Source organism: Symsagittifera roscoffensis, chromosome 5, assembly GCF_963678635.1.
Source record: "Symsagittifera roscoffensis chromosome 5, txSymRosc1.1, whole genome shotgun sequence".
Classification (NCBI taxonomy): Eukaryota; Metazoa; Xenacoelomorpha; order Acoela; family Convolutidae; genus Symsagittifera; species Symsagittifera roscoffensis.
The window spans coordinates 41,564,871-41,592,020 of NC_087066.1; the positions used below are offsets into that span (position 1 = coordinate 41,564,871).

Genomic DNA, 27,150 nt, shown 5'->3' on the forward strand with positions numbered 1-27,150 from the left:
CCTTGAAGGTATTTCCTGCCGGAAATTATCCTACAATTCCTATTGGCGGTCGTGCTCAATATCACGAATGGGTTCGTGCGGCTGTTGCAGTCGGATCACGAGACGTCGTGCGTAGCGACTGCGTGGATCGATCACTACTCGATGTTGGCTGTGTTCTTTTGGGTGGCTATTCCTAGTTATGAGTTGACGTTTACTTTGAGGGACTCAACTGGATGTTTACCCTCCGAGAACAGTCGGTCAATTGATCAAAGGTTAACAGTATTCAATTTGATAGCACTCAATATGTTTAGTAAATTCGATGAAAACTTCAAAAAACACGGTAAGGCGAGACTCTGAGGGAAAATGGCATTTGATTTTTTCTCTTTCTCAGTGTCGAGAAAAAGGGGTATGAAATTTTAAAATTTTGGTCTAATTTCGAGCTAATAAACTGAGCGTGCAGGCCGAAAAGAGCTTATTTAATCGAATTTTGTTTTTCGTTTTTTCAAGTCATTTGTTAAATACAAAAACTGTTTTACAATTGGCCTATTTCACTATTACTGTCGAATATGCTTAAGTTTTATTGTTTCTTCAGAGCTTTTTATCGCACCACGTAGAAAAAACGACACTAATTCGAAAAAAAAATTCTGTATTTTTTAAGACTATGGTCGGAACATTCTGCGCTACTTGCACGGTAACCGGCTATCCTTGTTTCTAGAAAAAGTTAGTTTTATGTTCATTGATAATATTTTTATTTCAGATCACACCGTAGCTTGGAGCGAGACGGCAGAAACAGACAGATTGGCTACTCGATTGTGGCCTGGGGCATCCCTCTTGCTCTCACTTCCCTTACCCTTCTAGTACACCTCATGTACCCCCAGTGGGAGACTAGAGTCTACGGGGGAGTCTACTGCACAGTCCACCAACAGGACAGCCCCCTTTTCCTCATCTTTTTCCTCACCCTTCTCACCAACTACCTCCCCCCATACAAGATTTTTTCTAATTTCAAAAGCAAAATTTTGCGATAAAGTTTTGAGAAGTCTGATATGGCGATCGTTTCTATTCACTCTTTCATGTTTTGCACAACCCCCCCCCCTCAGTTTTGTTAGAAAAAAAACAGTTATTATCCCGACAAGCAGTGAGTTTTGTAATTTGGGGTCTATAATTTTTTGGGGGACTATAATGGGAAAGACCCCATCATTTTACCCCATTATTTTTTCAAGGAAAAAAATCATTTAGTTGAATTGCAATGAGACACAGAAAAAAATCGGTCAAAATTTTATAGGTTAGGCTTCAAGCATAATCTTGGAAAACCAAAATTAGAGAACTTTTAAAACCAGGCTGCAAATTAAAATGATAATCTTGAGGTGGTTCGGAAGAGGAAAAAGATTTTTCACATCCAGTTCTCCTTCTTATTCGCATACGTTTTGCCGCAGTTCGGTCTCATGTTTTTGGCTCTGAGTTGTTTCGCTTTCGTAGTGCACCAATATTCTAGTGTTCCCTTCTCAGCACAGTAAGTCTGCAGTAACTTTATTGTATGGCCAGAAAAAATTTTTACCATAAAATGTATCGTAAATGCAAATAGTTATCCAGAGCTGATTTAAATTAACCGAGCAAAACGCGTTAAACTTGAAATTTAAAACGCGTTTTTCTCAATTTGAGTTGAGTTTAGGTGAAACTTATGAACACAAAACTTGCTTAAAATTTTAGCAGAATTAATATGGTGTAATTTGTTTTGCGAAATTCGGGCCCAAAATTTTACCCCAAAAAGGGTTATTTTGGTTTTTCTTAGTTAATCAAAAATTACGCCAAAAATACCCAGTTTATCACAAACATAATTATTTCAAAGTGAGCCACTTACGCAGTCCAACAAACTTTAAGAAGGGTATATTCTCCACAACATTGTATAAGCTAATTTACTTTTGTTTGATAGACCAAAAAGGTCGTTTTTACTATATAAAATATCATTTTTTATTTAAAAACAATTTTTAAACGGTTTGCAATTTTTTTTTTGAGAATATACCCTTTTTAAAGTTTGTTACGCTACGTAAGGGGCTCACTTTGATATAATCATGTCGGTGATCGATGGGGTGTTTTTGGCGTAATTTTTGATTAACTAAGAAAAACCAAAATGACCCATTTTTGTGGTAAAATTTTGGGCCCGAATTTCGCAAAACAAATTACACAATAATAATTCTGCTAAAGCTTTAAGCTAGTTTTTTTCATAAGTTTTCGCCTAAACTCAACTCAATTTGAGAAAAACGCGTTTTAAATTTCAAGCTTAGCTCGTGTTTTGTTACGCTTTGCTCGGTTAATTTGCTCGGTTAATTTAAATCAGCTCTGATTTTAATTTAAATCAGCACTGTAAATCACTAACCATTGAAACAAAAATTTAATGCAAACTTTTTTTGATAGCGTTGATTTTGCTCATTCTCAGTTCTAAAAAATACACTTTTATCAATTTACCACTGAAACTTTGAAAAAGTGCTGCAAAACTAAAAACGATTTTCATACCAATTTTCTATAACATAATAGAATTTTTCTGTTTTGGCGAACCCATAGAGCACTAAATCTATTATCCTCATCTGAAAGACGGTCGGCAAAAGTCTCAAAATATAACTGAAAACTTGTCCTGTAATCTTGTTAACTTAAAAAAGTAATCTTAAGAAAAAAATTTTTTTTTCAAAGACTGAAGGAGTCGATCTACTTTGTGCTGATCATCATGGTGTGGACGGAAACTCTGTGGTGTCTGAATCTGGTATACAATCTGCTCGCTTCAGACATCCTCTTCATATCCTACTGGTTCGCCATCTCTTGCCTGCCCGGATCAGTGGGAATATTCGCCACCTACCGCTGCTGGAGAATTCCTTCAGACACCGACTCACAAATTCACACAAATCCGAATCACAACTGTAAGCTAAATTCTCTCACAATTATCCCCGTCTCAATCAACAGAACTGGCACAAAACTTATTAACTTTGACTGAACAACTTTTGAAATTAACGAGAAAAATCGAAATTAAATAAAAATGTATTTTCACAAAATATTTGTTTTTTTTTCTCCATAGTTTTTGCCGCTTTCTTGTCAAATGACAAAATAGGCAAACTAGGTCGACTAAAGAGATTTTCCTGTCGACCAAACAGATCGAACAAAATGGATAGCGTTAAACAGTAGCTATAGGAAAACTTTATCTGGTCACGTATTCGAAAACCCCAAAAGGGGGAAATACCATACTTTTACTTCAAAATGATTTGCGGGATTTTCTGAAACTTTTTGGTAGTTTTTTTCATGAAATATGAAAATGGTAGAGTGTGCTATAAAAAAGTTAGAAGAAATCATCGAAAAAGACAACAACGGAAGCAAAGCTTGTTGTTATGGTGCAGTGGGGATCAACTTGGACTCTAATTCTTGTTATCAGTCGTTGAGTTCACGGGATCGGGCCTTGCTTGTTTTCACTCTCAAAACGAGTAGATACGTTTGCAGATTAAAATACACCCTTCAAGTTTTGAAATGATTTAATACACTTTTCGAACAAGTAAAAGAAGAAAAAAAGTTTTCAAAATGAGGAGGCTCAAAATCATCCAATTGTAAATGATTTTTTTTGGATAATGAAAAATTTTTGCTGAAATTTGTTTTTGCTTTCATTTGTGCATTTTTTTTAGACAACCGGGTTCCAAAAAACAATGAGAGATTTTGAGGTGTTTGCGAATTGCAGCTTCTCCGTTTTCTGAACGGTTGTAAGTTCATCTCACATGTTTTGTAGAATTTCTTGTGTTTGTTTTAGTTAAGGTGTAGATGTTGGCCGTTTCAAACAAAAATCCATGCATTTTGCCTTCTTTGGTTTTTTTTGTGCATTTTTAAGAAATCTTATAATGAATAATTACTTAAAATTAATTCATTAATTGATTTTTCTGTGCAGTAGTAACAGATCTTATAATGATTAATCAGTTTAACTAATTGAATATTAATTAAATGATAATTATAATAAATTATAATAAATACTCATTAAAATAGTAATCATAATCATAATAACCGAAAAAAATTTTTATAGCCACAATCATCATACTCATAATAATCATAGTAATAATCATAATTATCATAATGATAATCATAATAATAATCATAACTATAATAATCTTAATCATAATCATAATCATAATCATAATCATAATCATAATCATAATAATAATCATAATAATCACAATAATCATATGAATCATAAGCATAATCATAATAATCATAATTATAATAAAAATAGTAATCATAATAATCATTATAATGATCATAATAAAAATTATACTTTTGATAATCATAATAATTGAAATAGTCATAATAATCATAATCATAATCATAATCATAGTCATAATAATAATCATAATCATAATAAAAATTGTAACCATAAAAATCATCATATTAATCATATTAAACATCATAGTATTAAAAATCATCATAATCATAATAATCGTAATAATCGTAATTCCAATATTAATAATCATAATAATCATAATCAAAATCAAAATCACCATAAGGATCATATTTAAAACAATCCTAATCATATCAAGACTGCTCGTATCAGGGCGAAGCCCTGAATGTTACGACTGCCTTTTAAGTTTTATGGAGCAGTATTAACATGAAAAAATGGAATGTAATAAAACAAAATGAATTTTTTTTTCTGAAGTTTGAACTTTATGAAAATGATCCCCCCACATGCCATATAAAGTACAAAAGAATAGATTTCGCTGCTAGTAACAATCAATTATGGCAATAAACTTATTTCAACCAATTGGGGACGATTTCTAAGGCGGATTAAATCTCCGCTTACGCGTTAAATATATCGCGCGTTAATTGTCCCAAATTGGCCAAAATGCCAATCTTTAAACCCCCAGAACTTTACGAAAAATGATCCCAGGTGAAATATCTTTTCAAATTTAAGCTCAGGACAACAATACCTTTCGAATGATATTTAAAAATTTTGTCAAAAATGGCTAGTTAAAAAGTCGAAATTTGTCTGAAGAAAAAAAAACCCACCCCGAGCACAAATATTCGTATCGAAAGTCGGAACAAAAAGTATGTTTATTGGTTTTTGTTTCAGTTTAATTTATATTTAGTTTATTGATCTTGAGAAAACAAATTGTTGTAGAATTGTGAATGAAACAAAATACTAAAGTTAGTTTCATCAATTGAATCAGTTAAAAAAAGTCATTTTGTTTTGCTGCTGTCCAAATATTTTATTTTGAACCTAACTAAAACAATATTAGTAGCCCTATACATTTAATGTGAGCTGAATTTATAATTGTTTGCTAAATGGAAAAATTGCACTTCAAAAACACACAAAAAAAATGACGAATAAAAGCGAGATTCAAAAATGAAGAAAATATGAGAATACGAGCTTTAATAAGTGAAAAAAAAACAGCGACCCACGGAGTTCAACCTCTCAAACCCCAGAGTTAAAGCACAGTGCTCTCAAATGCCCTCACAACAACAAAAAAATGATCTATAGTATTTTAGCGATGCTCCGGCTATTACTACTAAAGATCATTTCGCAATTTAATTTAAAATTTTTCTGATTAGTATCGCCAAACTGTGCCAATGGCAACCCTCAAGTGAGTGCGTACTGTTCTCCATTGCACCATAGCCAGACGCTGCTTCGGCCTAAAGCGTCATCGGCTAATGGAACTCTTTCTTACGGGCTGAATCACCTTCTCCAGTCGCCAAATCATATGTACTCCCCAATTCATTTCTCGAGTACGTTCCGTCCTGTTAACTCGCAGCAATTTAACCCATTCTTGTGTCAAAGTAGCCCGAATAAAAATTTCGTCGCAACAATGCCGAGTAAAAAACCGAAGCACAGAGGCGACGTTGAGAACAGATGGCCGAAGACGTTGACTAGAGCAAAACCGACAAGTGTTAACAGCACGAGTCGTGATTACGTAATTAGGCACCCGACTTCAAACACGTTACCTCGTCGGTTCGGCTCGTGGGATTGCACGCTTAACTCGGGTGGCGAAGTCGGAGTCTCTTTTCACCAGCAGAGGCGAAGTTGTCAGAGCGAATATTTTGCGACTAATTCCGAACACAGTGATGGTTCAAACTCAAACACGACTCACAATGCTATCACAACAATTGATCCACGGGTAAACTGCGATCAGTCAGGGCAAAGTTCATCGTCGCGAAATATCAATAAGAACAAAAATGGACTAGTTTAGTGACTCCGGTCATTTTTCTTAAAAAGGATCACAATCAGCTCTATATGAGAAAGTAGCTCTGCAAATCTGTGAGACACCAATCATTTAGATACATATACAGGGGCGGATACAGGATTTTCTCGAGGGGGATGATTTTCAAAAAGTTTTTTTTTGGCGCGCGCTCCCCCCTCAAAATTAGTATATATTGGCGCCCATGGCGCCTTTAGAAAACTTTTAGGGTCCGAAAACAAGTATGGATAGTACAACTCGAAATAGTAGAAAGGGTGGACCTTTGGGTCGGCAGGGGGCAGCCCCCTCTAAATCCGCCCCTGTATATATATAGATATATGATATCACTTTATAAATTTAGCTAAATCAATAATTGAGTTAACCTAATATATTGTTAAAAATTGAAGTTTCTTCAAAAATTGCGCTTTTACCCAATTCCTTTTGCTAATTTTATTGACCGCTACTCTGCTCTATCTAATCGATCATTAGCAGATTAACAGGTTAGTTATTAAAAATATTTTGATAATCTCTGAAGCTCAAAAACATATTAAAAGACTTGGGAGAGCAAGTGTCTCGTAATCTGAAACTAGAGCTTTTTTCTTGTAAAAATCTTTTCTTACAAATGTTTCTTGCTTTTCTTACTTGCTTTATAATTGAAACTTAACAACTATCAGACTCGTTCCCATTTGGCTCAGAGGTAAAACCGTGGCTTTTGCAACCCAAAGTCAAGGTTTCGAGTCCCGGCCGGACCTTGTTGTTTTTTAGTATTTATTTTTTCCGTTAAAATGCGTTTGTCTGCTGAATTTTTGTCAGCTGAGTTGCTACATTACGGAATTTTTTGGGCTATAAGCAACATTCAACCATTAGTTTTAATGCTCAACTGGTGTCTGCTCAAAGATTGTAGGCTTCGTTGCCACCTCACGGTTTTTTTGTGCTGTGGGGAAGTGCAAAAGTTGCTCATTGTAGTTTCAGGAGAATTCAAATTTTTTTTAAAAAACTATTATTTTTTTTGTTCAACTCGAATCTGCTCAAAGATTGTCAATTGTTAGCTTTGTTTTCTCTTCAAAATTTTTTTTCGTAAACAGTTTAATTTTCCAATGTCTGGCATGTTTGCCCAGAATGAACTTCTATCCAAACAAAAGAAAATTTAAAATTTAGTAGAACTTTTTTAAAGTTGTTTTTTACTTCTTTTATTTTTTGTGTTATATCGAAGCTCTGCATCTGCTGTCTTTAAATTGTATCGAAAATGTTGCGAAGTTTTGCTTCGCCTCTGTGTAAAAAAGTTTAAAATATTTAAGCTTTTACTCTATTGGTAACTTCAGCTAAATTGACCACACAATCAGACACAGATCGAAAATTTCAAAAAAAAAGATCAGTTTTGTATCCCCGATCAGAGCTGAAGAGTCACTTTTCAGAATCTGGTGCTGTACTGGAGTTTTACCGAAGTGTTACTGAACCAGTTTTGATTTCCACTGCAGGGACCCATACAGGCAATCTTATATCTGGTATTTATCTAGCTATTTCATTTTTCCTGATTTTTTTCCTAAAAACTTTTGGATTCAAGGTGTCCTAAATTTTGAACTATTCTTAAATCAGTAATAGTTTAGTGAAAATATTTCATGATTCTGCGCCGCCTTCCACATCAATTAGGCCTTAGCAATTGCTCAAAATAGTATTTTAGAAACCTTAAAAGTTTGGCTAATTTTACATTCAGACTAAAATTCCTGGTCAAAAAAAAAACTTTTTTCTTAGATAGCGTCACCATGAAAGCAAGAAAATTTTACTTGTTATCCCTTTTTAAATTAATTACTCTTGCGACAAGCTAGAATGTTGCAACCAAGTACAAGACTTTTTCCGCCGTAAACAACTTGCTTCACAGAAAAAGTACGTTTTGTAAAAGTACGTTAAGTGTAGGCTTTGGGTGCCTGTTAAAAATTTTTATAGAGTATTTTTTGTGCCGAAACTTTTCGGTAGAATTTTGATGCTGGAGGGTCAGCTTTAATTCAGTCGGTTTTTTTTTTCATTTTTTTTTCTTTTTTTCTTGAATACTACATGAAAAAATGAAATCGTACTTACATTTTTTGACAAACTCAAATCAATTTCCCAGACCAACTGTAATAAAAGTTAAATAAAACTTTCGAATACTTTCTGAAAAAAAGTTTTCGAAATTTTTTGAAAAAAATACTATTTTTTATCGGTTCTTTTTCTAGTTCGCGTAGCATCTTTGGTTCAAACCTTTGTTGATTTTTTTTGTTCAATCAGCTGTAATAATTGCATTTTTGTTTGTGCAGATACTATTGTTCTTGACTTTTTTCATTTTTTTCAGATTTATTTTGAGTTTGTTGACAACAATTGATTTTTTTCTATTTGCTTTCTCGCCAATAATGTTTAAAATTTGCCATTTCATTTGAAAAATTAGGAGCAAGTAAGTCTGAAGTTTTATCAAATTAGATTTCAATACAGTTAAAAATTGCAGTAATTTTGTTCCAAATTGCCACACAAATTTTTTTTATGTCAATTCGAGTTGCTGTATGTCGCTTTTTTTCTCACGCTTCTTGACTTCCCGTAGTTTTGCGTAGTCTCACTTTCTTAAGACAGTAACGAAAAAGCATTTTTTGAAATCTTTTTTTTAAAAAAAAAGTTCTTGTTTTTTCATGTCAAGACAAATTGGAACGTTTCGGGGTTTCTTCGTTTTGATAAAGATCTGTATTGAAAAATATGTGTAAATTACCTGTATTTTTATCTTTTTCATTAAATATGGTTCAATGGAATTTTTTTGTTTGAGTTTTTGTTTATTTTTTCTCTTAAGTTTTATTTTCGTCTGAATGGTTTTAGTTTTGCCTCGGTAGTTAAACCGGAGTTTGTTTCCGGTTTCATAATTTTCAAAGCCATTTGATTTTTTTTAGCCAAGGTCTGTTTATTTTTGTTTTTTTTTGTTTTTTTTTGTATCTATTTTAGTATCAGTTTTTATTAAACCGTTTTTAACAAAGCCAAAAAGGAATAAAGAAGTATAAGGATATGGAAATTTTGAAATTTCTTTCGAGGAAAGTCTTATTTTCATTAGTTTTTTAAATTTGCTTTACTTCTGTGTTAGGGTTTGTAATTAACCAACTTGACAGCTGGTGAACTAAATCATCCGCATCTTTATCTATTAATCTATCATGCTCAACATTTTAGTGCAAATAAATATAGCACGGCTAAAGAGTTCAGATGATGATGCAAAATTAAAATAGGGCAGACTATTTTTTTCTATTGACCCATCAGTAATATTGCTAATGAGTTAAAGGCTCTTTATCAGTAAAGGCCCCCAACCTTAAGCAAATAACAAAAAAGTTATAGCCCACCAGTGAACGAACAGTTTTATATGGTTGTGTTACAATTAGCTGGAGTTTTATAAAGAGAAAGCGAAGACGGGGATTATTCTCCGTTTTTCTTGATATTGACTAAAAGGGCGAACAAATTGTGGTAACATATCAAAATAAAGAAAGTTAGCAAAATAAGTTTTTTGTTTCCTGTTTTAGAAGTTTTGAAAACAAAACAAAGAATTTTTTTGGTTCTTGTTTTTGCTATACGAGATTGGAGAAGTCTTACTGGGCAAATGTGAACTGAGCAAATCTTCTATGACTTTGATCCCTCATTTCAGCGGGATCAATGAGGAAGAGCAAAACAATTACACCCGGCATATTCGTCCATGGAAATCCATGGAGCCAGGACTGGCCAGGGAAACCTTGCCAAAACTTGCCAAGGGTCTCCCTGGACTAAGAATTTTCCAGCGGTTTCCCTGAACTGGTCTAAGGATCCACGGCTGGTTTTTATAAAATTTTGTTTGGAACCAGACCTTGAACTGGAACAGGAATTTGGTGAAACTTAAAGTTTGCTAAGAAATGCAAACCTGTTTTAACACACATGGGCGGACCTAGGATTTTCTCGAGAGGGGGGCGGGGGGACGGATTTTAACAAAAAAAGAGAAAAAATTAGCCGACCTTTTTTTCGGTCGACCAAATTAATTTTCCGAGCACAAATAATCAGAAAGACCCCATTTTGACGAAACTTTCTGCACCGCAGTCAAGTTTTTGAAACAGGCCAAAACAGGTGTTCTTAGGCTTTTTTGGAAAATATTGCCTACAAAATCGTGTTTGTTTTGGCCCGCGCTTCTCCCTCTAAATGAGTATATTTTGGCGCCAGAAAAATTGGTATATTTTAGGGTCAGTCAGCCAAAAATGGATATCTCAAAATAGTGCAAAGGCGGACCCTTTGAGTCGGCAGGCGGTCGAATCCCTGAGGAGGGGGAGGCGAACAATCGCCCTCGCCTCCCCCTCGCCTCCCCCCCCCCACCTAAATCCGCTGGTGCAAAAGCACATTAATCAAGAATTTTGTCATAAAACACCCACAGTTTAACTGAAAAGAACCTCACAGAAAAACTGCACTTGGAGATTTACTATTTAATTTACAATCGAAATCTTCCCACCATTTTTTATTGAAAGATAACCTTGTGCATATGGCCACGCAGCTTCTATCGTGAAAAAAAAACTGTTTCAATAATGCCGGCTGTTTTAATGACACATAAAGGTTGATTATACCTTTAAAACTCAAAAACGGAAGTTGTGGCTTTACACAAAAGGCTGATTGATACTTTTGGTTGTTGTGTGTAAAAAATGAGTACTGACTACGTTTAAGGCCGAGCGATGAAGTCATAAATTTTAAGGTCAAAAGGTCTGAAGTTCAAATCTCGGGTCTGACAAAAAATTTTTGCAATTTGGTAAATATTTGAAATTGAGGAACCCAAAAATGGGTAAACCAGGACAAAGTAAGTTCTGGTCTAATTGCTCAGTTGCGTGGCCTTATCAATTTAATCCTTCCTATTGAGAACTTATCAAAATAATCCGGTCATAAACTAGTGTGGCAATAGCCCGGTCAATTTTGGGACAATTTTGTCTGGGAACCAAATGTCTTGGACACTTTTTGCATTTTGGACCCTTTTTGCATTTTGGACTATTTTTGCCGGGACATAAATGTCTGAGACACAAATGTCCTAACACGGATTTTGGGACATTGTGAAATTGTTCTGAAATTTTCTGTATTTTTTGAAGTTTTTTTTAAATGTAACTAACAGCTGTCCATAAATGGTTTCCATGGCTTTTCTATCTCAAAGTAAATGAACCCGATACTTCAACTTTTCCTAACTTCGGTAGCAGAAACGTCATTATGATAAAACTTCTCAAAATAGATAAGCAACTAACAACAAAGAGTCAGCGTAAAATCGGTTTTAAGCTAAACAAATCATGCTGCAAGTCTACGATGTGGTATAATTCAAATAATCTGGGAGATCTGAAAAATGTTCTAAGTTTAATACTAACGACGAGAAGCGGAAAATGAAACACGAGGGTTTAGTTGAGACAAGATGCGGGTTCTGTCGTAGATATAATTCTGACTGCTATTCGTTTAGAAAAAAAAATCTAATTAAAAAATTGCGTTGGGTATCTTTTTGATATGATCTTTAGTTTCAGTAATTTGTAGCCACAGAATTAATCTGGTAGTCAACCTTTTTAAAAATTTTGACAACGTGGCAGAGTAAGTGCCTTCACTTGGCAGATCTTGATAGGGTATGTTTTTGTACAAGCTTTGATATAATGGTTACATCTGTTTTTTTTTAATCAGTACTGACCCATGAACTATTCATTACTATTACGATTCATCATTATTTTTTCATTCTTTGATCGAAACAATGACGCTGGTTTTAGTACCATTACAGAACCACGTGAAAGAAACAATTCTCTAATTTCAACACTGCGGATGATTTGGGTAAATTAAAAAAGTTATAGTTTTCATTTGACCCGCCGATAATTTTCCACTTACAGAAAAATGCTTCAGAAAAATGCTTTCAACTTGCAGAAAAATGCATAATTCTGGTTGTCAAAATTTTTCAAAGCGTCTTCCCGTAGGTATAATTTTATGACATCCATTTTGCTGAACAACCTCAAAATTTTTCTAAAAGCGCCTTTGGCGCCAATATGACTAATTTTGAGGAGGAAGCGCGTGCCAAAAAAAACGCAATTTTTTCATCAAAAATTTCCAAAAAAGGTTTAAAAACGCCTTTTTTGACCTGTTTTTCAAAATATTTGCCTGCTGCGCAGAAAATTTCACGCAAAATAGGTTCCATATACTATTTTAGGAGAGCTCGCAAAATCAAATTGGTCGATCGAAAAAAAAGATCGACAAAATTTTTCAGAAAACCGCTCCCCCTAGAAAAAAATGTCTGCGCACGCCACTGAGACTCAGTTTAAGCAAAGAACGAAAAAAGAACGGATTGTCATACGCCAATGTTTTGACAAAATGTCAAGTTAAAGTATTTAAATTTATTTGATTAAAAAAGCGGATTGAGCCATTTGCGTTTAAAGGAATAGAACTTCGATAATTTGCGTTTTTGTTTCATTAATCTTCACTAAGTTTTTAAATTTTCACTAAGCTTAAATCATGAAGTGTCTAAAATCAAGAAAAATTATGAAACTTTTATGCTGGAGAAAATTGTTGAATCTATCCCTGTAAGAATCAGATAGAACAAATATATAAGCATTTTGCTACTAGACTGGTAGGCTATACTGGCTCTTTTTTTCACAGAGAATCGTTAAATTGTCGCCGACATAACCCCCCCCCCCCAATTTCTCACCCTTCTTAAATTAGTGTATGAATTTAATCACTAAGCTTCTTTTTGTAGACTGAAATGAATGCATTCGCATGGTATGTTATAGTCACAGATGCTTCGTTTCACTTTTTTTACTTCAAACATAATTCATTCTCCGCTGGATTGAGAAACAATGTTCATGTAGTTTTTATTGTTGCTTGTATTGTGTGAGTGTGATTTGGCATTTGAATGGTTTTTAATGGAGTTTATGTTTGCGTTGGTGTTTATTTATCCTTAAATTCACACTTCTATCACTTATATAAACATTTTTCACCGACTTCATTCAATCAATTTTTTCCGTAAAAGTTAACCAGCTATTTTTCCCGTCACATTTTTTTCTGTTGTTCAAAGTTTGATGATTTTGTTCAAGCGTGATACAGTTGCTTTGAACATATTTTCTCGGGTGTCAGAATTACTTTATAAAAAATACTAATTCCTTCCTCAAAGAATTTTCGAAAAACATTGAAGTTTCATTTTTTCAGATGAACCCCAGAGAAAGTCCCCAATTTGCCCCAGGGCTGGCTCTTGCTTTCATTTCCTCAATTTGTTATTTAGTTTCACAAATAATTGAAATAAAAGTTTGGATATCATTACGCAAGCAGTTACATAGTAATTACATAACCGTTTCCAAGTCATCAGATGGTGTGTTTTATGTCATATTTTTTGCCTTCAAAATTTTTCTTTCTGCTGCCAATTTATTAGCAGTGGAATTCGCACAGCAGTTATGGACGCAAAAAATGTTACAATTTATGTACCTTTTAACCTATTTTGTAGCTATTTTTTATTTGCTGTTTTTCAAAACGGAACTTTTCTGTTCTTGGCTGACGAAAGGAAACAGAAAACAACACCCTACTTCAAGAAAAAAATCTCCCTTAAATTCAGGTTTTGCGTCTAGAAGGGAACTTAATTGCCTTTGCATCCCTTTGTTCTTTACTTTTTTACTGACAATCCGAAAAGTTTTCGAAATTCAGTTTTCAAATTCTGAATATTATTTTTCCAATGAAACTCACAAACATTTTCAATCGAGACAACTTTTATCAATTTCTGATGAAAACAAGCCACAAAACACATTGGCGACCCTTTCAAATATTGATCCAGTTCTCATTTTGGGAATTTCATTGTGCGTTTTAACTACAATTTGTGACATTTTATCACGGCTAGTAATTTCAAGTCAAATCAGAAAGATGTTCAAAATGGAAGTGATTTCAAACGATGAGATTAAAAGTTACGTTTTCCATCAATTAGCAGTTCTGTTTGCATCAATGGCATATATAGGTTCCATTGCATGCCTAGCAGCGCCACATATTTGGTCTCATCATTTTCCATGGTTTTTACAAGCTACACTTCACTTTATGTTATCATTAATGTTATTAGTTATTTTTCAAGCCGAATTGAAAATAACAGGTGTTGAAACACCGAACAATTCTGGCTCAAATGACGAAAGTCATGACGAAGAAGTCAACTTGCTAGTTGAAGATCCAGGAAGTGAAAATCAATTGGGCGTTTTGACCTCTGAAGAAAAGGTCACAAACTGGATGGTTGGTGAAAAACTTGGCCAAATAAAACCCAAAAAGGGAAAGACAAAATCTCAAAAAAGACGTATTAAAGAACTACAATCATTTGTTGAAAAGAGTCGTATTAAAAACCTTGAAACCAAATTGGAAGTATTCGAAATATCTGAATTTGAAGAAAAAGAAGATTCTTTAGCGACCGTTGAAGAAACTGGCGATCAATTTTCTGACTCTGAAATTGATCTAGGAGTAACAAATCAAACTTTTCTGATCAATTTCGAAGGGGAAAAAGCTGGATGTTTTAACGTAGAGCCGAGAGCACGAGCACCATGTGAAATCATTCGGCTTTCGCCTCTCGTTTCTGAAGAGGGGAGTGAGTTAGAAATGTGTGATAGTAAATTCGGAGATGGTTGTTCCAGCTTAGACGAGGATTTTTACAATTTCGAAAAAAAACTTCAAGAAAAAACAACAGGTTCATTCTAATTGTGTACTTCACTAACTTGGGATGATAGAAAATTTATTGCAACTGGGGTGTATATTTAACATGGATTATTTTAAGTTTTCTGAAGAACAAAAAAAATAATGTAGTTTATGCAGAATAATTATACCAATAAGTTTTTTTCTTTTTCCATCTGAGTTTCGATTCTCATAATGACAATTCTGGAGCGCATCTTTTATCAATTGCTTTTGAAAAAATATTGCCTTGCATTGAAAGAAGTTCTTGGTTCATTTACAACTTAGTATTTGCAAGAAGTATCAGTTTGCATAGCGTGAGGGGAGATGATTTTCAAAAATAATTCAAGGTATTTCGAGAAACAGATTCAAACATAGGGAATCAGTTTCAAAAAATTGAAAATATAAATGTGTTTTTTGTCCAAAGGAACTTTTTGATGTTTCCAAGAAAGGACAACTGAATAAGGCAAAAAAACGCAAAAATGAGTGATGGTAATAGTTAAAAAAGACTGCTCGGATATCAAGGCAAAGCTTTGAATGTTCCGACTGCCCTTTAACTCATATCGAATAGTTTTTATTGAATGAAAATAGTGTAAAACTATAATTTTGGATAATATCAAAAATCAAGTGTAAAAATTGAATCGTACAAAACTATTACTACCGATTAGCTGGCCTTCATTCAATTTGGAACGATTTTGTTGTGCTAGTTAATTTGCCGCGCATAAATTTTCTTCTCGTTACGCTTTCAGCATTATGATTAAAATCTTCAAACATATATTAATCCCGAGCATGGTCAATTTAGCAATTTTCAAACTTTTAGGGAGTCGATATCTTCAATGGGGTATAATTTTTTTGTTAAAAACTTTTTTTTGTTAAAAAAAATTGATTAAAAAAAACAACATCAAGCATAAATCTTCCGTTTTCTTCGAAAGTCGGAACAAAAACATTTATACCGTAGCAGGCAGAGTTAAATTGAAAGTTCAGTTTCTCACTGCGTGTCAACTGTACATTTTGTGTCATCAAGTCTGAAAAACTTAGAAAATTCTATTGGAAAACCGAAAAAAAAGAAACCGAATCACGACCAATAGGATAGGTTAGCACACGTGGCTCCTGTGAAGCTTCTTTGAGATAGTCAAAACAGACATTCCTTCTTTTTAACTTGCGAATGGATCGGAACAATTATTGTAATGGGGATCCTGAAGACAAAGTGTCCACCAATCGTTTCACTTCTTCATTGAAAAACAAGAAATTAGAGTCCATTTGTCGTGCTGAACCCATGCCATTTAGGTAAAAATGACCCCTTCAAATTTTTTGAGAGCTCAAAGTCGACAGTTCAAAGTTTGAGAACTCAAAACGAAACACCACCGATGATATTGATTTTTTTGGTACAGTTTGCGCTTTCAGATTTTCGGAGCAATTTAGCTTATCTTGGTTTTCGAAACACACAATGGCAATAACAAATAATCATAGCAACAAAGCTTACCAGGGCAAAAATTTGAGTATTTTTTTGCCATTTAATGTGTTTCCTATAAATGTTTTAGTTTTATCTAGTTGAACTACATGTATACTTGTAAACACTAATGTGCCTTCAATATTTGTAAAACACTTGTGTGCTGGTTATTTCCGTCAACTTTCTATGTGTTAATAGAAAACTGGAAGTCTCACCCTTGTTATTTCAAAAAAATTGATCAAATGGGAAATGGTTTCATAATTGAGCTCAAGTAGTCAAAATTCAGTCAGACAGAGAACTTTTTCTCGAAAATATACTGTTAAGAAAATTAGTGTTGTGTTGTGTTGAGAACAAAAAACATGCAAGCAAAAATATTCTGTAAAATTTTTTGAAAACAGTTCCTTTGAAAATCATACTCAGATACGAGAGGTTTTAAAATTTAAAATCCGCCTAACAGAAAATTGTTTTTGAACAACATTCAAGCATATCTCAACAATTCGCGCAAGTACGCAGGGTGCACAAAGCTTCAGGGATTGATGCGCAGGCAGAGCTTTTTTGGATGTTGGTCTGCCTATAAAAACCACCCCCAGGATGGATGTTCCTCAATTTATTCAAAAATCGGAGCAATAATGTCGAGAAAAAATCATTTCATGCAACAACTTTATTGCTACAATGCTACAACTCTCAAACTTTACAAAAAAAGCAATAAATACAATACACCCTTACAGCAGTTTTGAAACCACAATTACAAAAATAAAAAGTCACGATAGAGCTTTACTCAATCCCTGCAAAACAAACAATTGACCAAGCGGTCTTAATATCAAAACAAGGGAACCAGGCTTTTAATTAACAAAAACACGATACAACACAAAATATCACGAGAGTGTATAAATCACGCCAAAAAACGTAAATTTGGAATAAAGTTCCAGATTTAGTTGAATCGGAAAAACGCAAATTTTGAATGAAATTCCAGACTTAGTTGAAATTACGGTGCATATACAAAACAGTTCCATGCAAAAGAGTAGAATACAAAATAGTCCAAGAAATCATGTAATGAAGGATAAAATAGTCCAATACAAAACAGTCCGGCTTAAAGTTGCCGTTGGGCGCGCTACGCGCGCTTCGCCCGTTCGCGGCAATAACCGGCTCTAAATATCGTATTAAGTCCTACCCTCTGTTGGTAAGGGACTGTTTGGAACTGTTTTTCTTGAGGCTGTTTTTCCGGACTGTTTTGTATGGGACTGTTTTTTATGGGACTGTTTTCTACAGACACGCAAATTACGCATTGATGATCAAACCTATCCAAAGTGAACTGGAGTTGGATTTTGCAACGAATTTAACCACACCAATAAGGAGAGAATTCAGCTATTTGTTTGAGGAAAGTTGTATTATTTTACAAGAGAGCGTTTTTTCTGTTTTTTTTTAAATGCATCGCCTACACGCTATGCCAAGTACACTATAACAAGCTCTACACCTAATTTGGCATTCTTCCAGTAATGTCGTTTGCCTCCATCTATTGTTTTATGAACCAGATTGATCGTAACAAGGCAAATCCTTGAACAATTTGACTGCCGTATAAGTGATCTCGAAAAAATTTGATTAAAAAAGATGATAAATTATGTGTTTGCTTTTGTAATCCTTGCAGCCAATATAAAATTTTCTGTGAAATTTTTGCCGTTTAGGGAAAAAATCAGTTCACATTGAAATGACTCCATTCGGAATACACGCCACTCATGAATGATTCGCGCTACAATTTCAACATCTCAAATAAAATCGCAAAAGAGCGCAAAAAATATGTGGTTGATATTTGCAGAGGGGAAAAAAACTTTCGCTCATTCGATCACCAAAAATGTTCTAAGTAAAATACACCCGAAGCTAATATATTTTTTATTCATTCAAAAGTCGGGAAAAAGCGAATATTGCTATCTTTAAATCCACTAGTTTACAAAAAAAAAACTTTGTGATTAAATTCCACAAAAAAAACTTTTTTTAGTTAAAAAGTTAAAAATCTTGTCAAAAGAAAAAACCCACATTGAAAAAAAATATTCCATGCTTACTTTCAAACCAAAATTAATTAAAGTTATGATATAAACTTAATAGTATGAAAAACCTGTTTGGTTGTGATTTCGTTGATCGAAGTCTTAAAACTTAGAAGTTTTCGCTTTTCATTAGTTTCGGAATTTCAAGAAAAAAGACGGATATTTTGTGCTTGGAGTGATTTTTCCTCCATGCAAAATTTGTCAAAAACAACAATTTTCGAAAGAATTTTTTAAATATATTTTTATTGCTAAATAATGGGGTTTTGAATGGGATAATGGGATAATCAACGCTGGCTACTTATTGATTATCAAACACGTAGCGTTAGCGGCAGATTATTTTTTTGAGTCTGCTAGCGCAACAGTTGGATCAGTTCAATTAACTTGCCTGAAAAATATTGGAGTTAATTTTGAGCAGACTAATATATAATATTATATATAATCTAATTGGCGCGCCTTAATCATCCCGAATTGGCCAAATTGGGGGTATTCGAAGCCCCATAACTTCGTATAAAAAAGTCCACACTAACTTTATTTTTAAATTTGATCTCGGGACTTTTTTTGTAATAACTAAAGCGCTTTTTTCTCTTTTTTTTAAAAAAAAAATCTGCGTCTGACTTCACTATAATATGAATTGAGGTTTGATATATAATCCAATAATGCGATATTAGACGCAAATTTTGTCACCTTTATCTAAACTGTGTGTGCTGTTGGGAAATTTTGCCAACAACGGACACTCGGAACATTGAAGATATGTCAACGGACAGTCGGAACATTCAAGCTTATGCTCGGATAGTACAAACATCTAGATTATTTTTGTCACCTTGAAAAAACTTAATGGATATGCACAGTTTTTATTCAATTTATTGTGCATATATTCTCCAGAACTTAGTTTTATCTTCAAAACATTTAGTTGAATAATTTTTGATAAAATGTTGAATAATTGATCAATTAGTTGAATAAACTCTGATAAAAATTATGCTGTCTGTAAGTTATCTGTGGTAATGTGATAGAAGTTTCTGTTTTGCAGTTTATATCTTGTTATTGTAGCGCTATTTTGTAAGTAGTAGTTTCTGACATTGTTTGACTTTTCCTTAGCAGGTTCATTTCAAGGAACCTCACTCGAACCGTTCGATTTCTGTTTCGGTTGCAGCTCATGGTTTTCGCTGGTGTTGTCTTCCGGGGGGTCGTCGAACTGGTGGATACCCTGGATGAACATGGTATAGTACAGAGCCACTGCTATGAGTCCCCCGGATACTGGACCTACATAGTAGATCCAGTGGTAGTCAGCGAAGTCCAGCATGATCATGGCGGGGGCGAAGGATCGTGCGGGGTTGAGACTGCAGCCGGTGAAGGGGGCCATGAAGAAGACGCAGGCCAGAACCATGAATCCAGCTGAGGTCGCCGGGAATCCCTGGAAAATGAAACCACAAATATTGTATATTTTGTGAGTATTTCCCAAGAGAGCCATTTTCCCCTCCTCAGGGATTCTTCCCTCTGCCGACTCAAATAGTCCCCTATGTACTTTTTGAGATACCCATTTTTGACGGACTAACCCTAAAAGTTTTCTAAAGACGTGCAAAAATTTCCAAAAAATTCCGCCTTTCTTGGCTTGTTTTTTCAAAATCTACTAGCCTCGAAATCCTTCTTTGGGTCGGGATCTGAGATGACTAGCACGAGTAGCACCAGAATCATGGTCCCGATTATCTCCACAACCAGACCTTGGCCCATGTTGATGCCTGGCTTGAGTCTGTTCATGCCCAGATAGGTTTCCTCAACCCAGGGTTCAGGTGCGATCCAATAGACCATGGCCGCTCCAGCTGTTCCTCCTATATACAGTCCCACACACATTACTTAAGAGATATTTCAAAATATAGCTGTTAGAGAGATCCCATCTTACCATGGCCGACATCACCACCGCATCTTATGTCCAGACTTTCAAAGTTGCGGCTAGCTGTTCAGTTAAAGGCAACATAAATTGCATAATCAATAACTTTTTGTCAGCGTCAGTTTTTGCAAAACTCTTGAAAATGGCATGAAAATGTAACTAAAAATTATTGAAGCATAAACGCTTCAGAAATATTTACCTTTTTTATGAAATGTGCTGCTCCAAATGGTGGCCAGTCAAAATCCACGACGAAACTAGACCACCAAAATAAAGTAGCAAACTTGAATAAAAAAACATTAATGTGAAAACATATCGGAGCTCTTAGCGCTTTGCTGGAACATAAGACTCTGATAAATTAGCATAAAAAGGTAGCTGAAAAATTGCTGAAATCCCAAAATGTAGCTAAAATACAAAAATTATTTGAAATTAACAAATATAGCTGAAATCGAAAATTATAGCTGAAATAAAAATTGTTGCTGAAATAAAAAAAAAGCTGAAATCAAAAGTTAGGTTAGATTTCTTTTCAGTCGGTCAAGGTGAAGGTGGATTTCTTCAAACTTACTCTTCGTAGCACTTAAACCACTTAAAGTTGTTCAGTGTAACCATTAACCATGTTTTTATGTAACTTGGATGGTTTTGTATCACGACAACTCGCAAAAAAGAAAACTCGTTTAGTTTAAGGACATCCATCAACAAATCACAAGAATTTTTTTTTGACCTAATCTCTTAAATTTCTATTCAAATAATCTCAATTTAGCTGCAAAAATGAACTCACACGCCTGACACTAATCGTTCTGAATATAAGCGCAAGGAGGAGGCGGAGCAATAAGCAGAATGGTCCAAGTGCAGAATGAGTTAAAGAGCAGAAAAACAAAAAATATTTAGATTTTTGGTGGTTTATACGGGCTAATTGATAGAACAATTATTAGAATCTTCAATAATAACACGAAAATGAATAAATTATGCATGAATTAGAATAATTTTATTAAGTTTTTTAATTGAATTTTTTTGAAATCTTGATTAAATTACTCAAATTATCCATAAAATATTCGTTTCTTTGGTAATATGGACAATTCTTATACTTAATTTACCGATTAGCAAGCAAAAGTTAATTTTATTCTGTTTTTCTGCTCTTGGACCCATTCTGCTCTTAGACCATTCAGCTTATTGATGGCCACCGCGCAAGGGATCAAGAGTTCGCCTCTTTTGCTAATGCTCTTGCGTTCTTAACTATCTAACTATCTAACTTGCGAGTTTGAGGGTTTCCCTAAGTTTTGCGAGGTGTCGCGGAGCGGATTGGATGTGACCAAATCTGCTAGCCTGCAAACTGCATCGGAAGGTAGAGAAGTCCCTTGATGAAGTGGCATCTTCTGCAGGCCATGAGAGAGATAGTGACAGCCGGGTTTATATGACACCCCGAAGTGGGTCCGATGATGTGAATCAGAGTCATGATTATGGCCGCGAAGGTCAGTCCAGGCGTGACCAGATTGTCAATTCCAGCTCCGATTCCTGAATCGTACTCGCTGCCGACAATGTTCATCAGGCCGACAAAAACCATGATGAAAGTTCCGAAGAACTCGGCGAAAACTGCTCGCCAAAGTCGGCGATCTTTGAGCTGCCACGGAATGTGGAGGAGATTGTCTAGAGCATGTCTTCTATGGTAACCCATTGTCAAAAGGATATTCTGGATTAAATTATTACGAAGATTTTTTTATTAGTAGTAAAAAAAAGTATTGGCCAAATCAAACCAGTTTATAAGCCAGAAGTCGTCAAAGTAATTATGAATTAGTATTGTGATAGCAACTGATCTGTACCTTCTTAATTTGGTCAAATTGTTGTTTTTGTTCACGTTTTCAGAGACAGGTAAAATACCGCTGGTACAAAACAAAAATAAGATTTGTAATGGATTTTATTTGTAAGTATCACTTTAAAATCAGTGGCATAAGAGAAGTAAATTGATCGATCAAATGTTTTCTTTTTATACCACTTCGTAATTTCACGCATATTAATATTAAGAGCACTTTTATTCCAAGTGCTTTTTTCAACTACGAAACCGTGAACAGAAGGCATGAAAGTTATACCTGGCGTGGACTAAAATATCCAAAAAAGGATTTAATATGCTCCGTTTAATCATGAAATTCAATGCTCAAAAAGTAATTTTTAGCTAATTTGAGGTTATAATACGTCAGCTCTGAAAACGTGAACAAAAATACAAACGGCATGAATACATTACGTAGACACAAATGGCATAACAAATTATGACTGGCAGCGACTTGAATATCTAGACAAAACAGTCATATTGTGTCAAGACAAGCTGTGCTCCACCTCAAACTATTTTCGCCAGCGAACAAAAAATAGACACCAAGAAACCAATTTCCCATTTTCCAACACTCTTACAAGAAACAAAGTTGTCCCGTTAGTCCTTTTGCAGATAATTATGCCCGGAAATTTCTGAAACTTGGGAAATTCACAGCTTGCTCCCCACGTTTAAGCTTAAGGCTACATGTAGTCGCTTAAAAAACCAAAAAAAAAACATGCGAGTTTTCTGCTGCTTGGACAAAAAATTGTTTCTGAAGTTTGAAAACTGAGGTAATTTTTTATCTAACTTCGTTTCCATAATTAAAAAAAACTTTCCTGGCCTTTCCAAGCATCGGTTCTCGATTATCTCAATCATTTGCTGTACTAATAGTCAATACTCCAACAATTTTGCTTGGCTTGGCTAATAGATCGACTTATTGTTCAAGAAATTCACTTTTTGAATTCAAATTCAAGGCAAATTGGTGACAACTAGGCAAACAATTGAGATAAATTTCGGGTCAAGGACAATAGGCCGACGGGAAATCAAGCTGAAGGGACTTCAGGCCAAATTTAAACTTTACAAGCACCCCAAAACTTAAAGTTTTCATCTGGAAAATGTACGTTTTTGAATCTTTGTGCAACTTTAGTCCATAATAGGTGTTATCCATGACAAGGCACCTCTTAAAAATGGCATCCGTTAGTTATATCAGTGATAATTTTGACAAGAGAAAATCTGTATATGGAGAGGAAAATTAGCCGATTGGTTCATTGAATAAAAGGGTCGTCAACAATCTTTTGGATGCTGGAGCTAGAGATGCTGTGATCCCAGCATAGCTGAACAAAATCAATGCTGACTGCATTGCTCTACCATGATGAATTTTGGTCTAGTGGAACCTGATCTAAACTACATTTTAGGATTGGATAAATTAGATATTTTACCAATGTAAAGTATTTAATATTAACCAATCATGATCCATCTAACTAACAATCCACTTATTTGTAAGTGCTGAAATTACTTGTAATTTCAGCACCAGAGAGATTTGAATTTAACTTAGAAATTAGTTGACTCTCCAAGAAGACTTCAGCAGCCGCAATAAACCAGTATACCCTAGATCTATTGAGCCTAGCAGAGACTAGTTAAACAACCTGAGACTAGATAGTATAAGAGTAAGATTAGGATTGGTATTAGACTAAGAAGTTGCACGAATCTATCCGGCCGAAAATAAGATAGCGTGACGAGCAGACGGTGTACCCTATCCGAAATTACTCTATGAGTTATACACCTCGGTCATAACTCATCTGGTGCGACCATAATTCTCGAACAAGACCTTAATAGCTTAGAATTAACCAATAATAGATTAGAATTTAGACAAAACATTTACAAAATGTTATACGACAATAATTTAATCGAAATGTCTCTACGACTCAATAGATCAGAGCCAATATTCCGAACGATAACAGAACTACCCGGAATTGCAAGAAGACCTCGAACCAGAGACGACATACGACAAAGTAGAAACTTACCATATAGTTATATAATAGTTCGGCAAAAGCCAACACAAACTTTTGTATTTAGAATACTACTAGCAATGAATTTAGATTTTCATTTGCAAACATAAAATCTTGAAGTCAATCTTCAAAATCATTTCTGGCGCTAAACCAAATTATTAATATACAATAACGATTGATAAAAAGATCTCAGATCGTTTTCCTAAATTCTGCAGTAACATACAAAACATGTTTGAAAAATATTTACTGAAAAACCAAAATAAAAATTAGTAGCATGACAATAAATGGTTAGTAACTATAAATCATCCTGTTGTTCCAGCTTCATCACCTAAACATAACAGCATTCATAAGCTCACTAATATCATAAAAACACTAAATCTTTTCTCTACACAAATTTAAATCATTATTAAAACTTAAATTCACTTAATTTTAAAATCAGATCATCAAGGCTTATCCTTGGATCTTAAATCATTTTCTACTTAATTAAATTTAAAACTTGATCATCAAGGCCTATCCTTGGATCAAAAAGAACAACTTTGTTCTCCCCCACCCACTTAACTAGTGTCTAACGACCTCAAACGTCGATTCACTATCCAACCCTTTCTAAAAACCCAGGACTAATAGAAGTTTTTAAACAAACTAATCATTCAAATTAGGATAAACAGTGAAGAACTTCGGTTATTCATCCTTCACTTGATCCCCCCTCTTACCAGACCCAGGATAAATCTTAGACTTAGTAAGTTTTAAAATAGTATCTAACGAACTACTCGCGTTCTAATTATACCTGAACCTTGTGGATCGATTTACTATTCTCCAACCCTTGAACACAATCACTACCCTTAAGTAAGATTAAGTAAGTTAACACCTTAGCTTATACTAGCCACGAGAAAGTATAAAATCATTCTTCGGAATCGATATACTTTTCTCCCCAACCCTGAATAAATAGACCCAGGTTAGGCTAACCAAAAAATCGTAAGGACTAACAGTCTAAGTAATAGAAATCATTTAACAACCTTTTGCATCCGTCATCCTAAACCTTATGTCATTTAAAAACCTAGGAAATAAACAAACAATCGTTTTACACAATTGTGAAATAGATAACAAAAAATACGATCTTGTAATCACACCACACACACAAACAGTTGGATATATCAGAACAAAACGACAAACACTAAAAAGAAAAATAATAACCAAACAAAGACAAATTACACGAAAAAGATTTTCCAAAAACCGCAACGCATTTTCAGAATCAGAAACCAGCAGTTTAGACGAACTTTATAAATTAAAGGAGACTATAGATAAAAATTGCCCCATTCACGATCAATTATAATTTTCCGACTCAGAAACAACTTCAAATTCATCAAAAAGAGGAAAAAGAAGAATAAAAAAGCAATATAAACACAAACCAGTACATTTATACATTTGGAACCAACCAATTAGACACATTGATAATTACATATTAACAGTCATCAAACGAAAAAATGAGCTCAACACACACCCCAGGTGAAGAAAGTCCAGATGATGATGATATCTTCCCCTTTATCGTAGATGCAACCACTGATAGAGGACAGCACATATTTTGCAAAAATTTACTCTTAAATTTGTTTGAACCCGGAATCAGTCCATGTAAAACAGAGTTCCCAGATGTAAAAATCAAAAGACAAATTATCGATCACTATTTGAAAGATATATGTAACATAACACAACAATACGGAATCTACTCCATAGAATTCAACTCACCAAACCAGAATCACAGCAAATATGTAATTCAAACAGACGACCTTGATTTAGAATTCTCAAAAGTATTCTCAGAATATATAAAAAGCATCCAATATCATAACTCACAAAGAGCAAACTCCATATTCACCAATGAAGTTTTTGCGATAATATATAGTTATATCTCGATATTAGAAAACGAAATCCAGATACCAAATGTCTCACCGACAGAAACATCTAAACATATAAAAGTACGACATGAAATCACACTACTCTCTAGTTTTCTAAATATAATTAAAGAAAATTTCACGAAAGATGAAGTTTCATAACATACAAAACACGACTTACAAAAAATTTTGGCATGGTTCATAATAGATTATTTCACACATAATATTGATTTAATTTCACAAGCAAGAAAAAATTTTAGACCCCAAAACTCAAACGATGATACTGCCATCACAGAACAATCAGACTATGTTTAGGACCCCGAATGGTCTCATCCCGCATTCATAAACTTCCCACAATCAATCTCAAGTCAAGCAATAAGTACGATATCTTATGTAAGAGATTATGTAAGAGTAATACCATTAACCATTGATGCAACACCATTAAACTATAATACATTTTTACCTGATATGCAAAATAATAGTTTAAACTCCACAGTCATACACAATGAAAACCTCAATGGAACTAGAAATCTCACTCAACAAGATATCCAGACACCATCACACTTCATAAATGAAGAAATCGTACACACAACAACTACACAACAAAGTATTTCACCAATACGTCCAAATTTAACAACACCAAGAAATACAAACCCTTCACAAACACAAGTAACCTTACAATCAACCGTTAAACCTTCGGTTGCCCCAAAATATTCACACATGGATTATCAAACATACAGACCCATGACAATACCGTCAAAAACACGTAAAACGTTCACTAGAAACAATTTTGCAGAACATAATTATAATTACACACATCCATCAAAAACAAATTATCCCCCACGAAAAAATTTTAGTAATTATACAAGATCTCGAAACTGGGATAACCCAATAGCACAAACTAATTCAGTAAATTTTCAAACAAATTTACATCCTTCACAGGATCGTAGTGAAAACTATCCATTTTTTCAACAAAATAAAAATAAAAAACAAACATCTTATCAAATGGATTACTTATCCTCAGATGATGATTTTTTACAACCAGATATATTTGCACCCTATAATCAAGAATATCGTGGACAAGGAATACAGAAACCACATACATATCATAGAATTTTTTCTCCACAACCAATAGAAACACAAAATCAACAACCAATTCATCAACAAAACCCAATTAATACACAATCTTTTCAACCACTTCAGCAACAAAACCCAATGATCACACACTCGTATCAACCAACACAAATGCAAAATGAAATACCACTCCCAT

The 27,150-nt window shown here is 34.2% G+C and overlaps 3 protein-coding genes across 3 annotated transcripts in view; 1 reads left to right on the plus strand and 2 right to left on the minus strand.

Annotated features, from left to right (window-relative positions):
- LOC134846731 (uncharacterized) overlaps positions 1-27,150 on the minus strand; it is a 361,436-nt gene that overhangs the window by 218,836 nt on the left and 115,450 nt on the right. The gene's annotated exons all lie outside the window — the stretch shown is intronic.
- Positions 1,357-6,304, plus strand: LOC134846340 (uncharacterized). Its single transcript, XM_063863648.1, has 3 exons — positions 1,357-1,489; positions 2,665-2,888; positions 5,548-6,304. The coding sequence occupies exons 1-3, from the start codon at positions 1,422-1,424 to the stop codon at positions 6,180-6,182; spliced, it is 927 nt and encodes a 308-aa protein (XP_063719718.1). The 5' UTR covers positions 1,357-1,421; the 3' UTR covers positions 6,183-6,304.
- LOC134845959 (aquaporin AQPAn.G-like) lies at positions 19,200-22,128 on the minus strand. The gene is made up of 3 exons (XM_063863101.1): positions 21,511-22,128; positions 19,938-20,131; positions 19,200-19,716 (listed from the first exon to the last, which is right to left on the minus strand). Exons 1-3 carry the CDS (start codon positions 21,857-21,859, stop codon positions 19,411-19,413), a joined length of 849 nt encoding a protein of 282 aa, XP_063719171.1. The 5' UTR covers positions 21,860-22,128; the 3' UTR covers positions 19,200-19,410.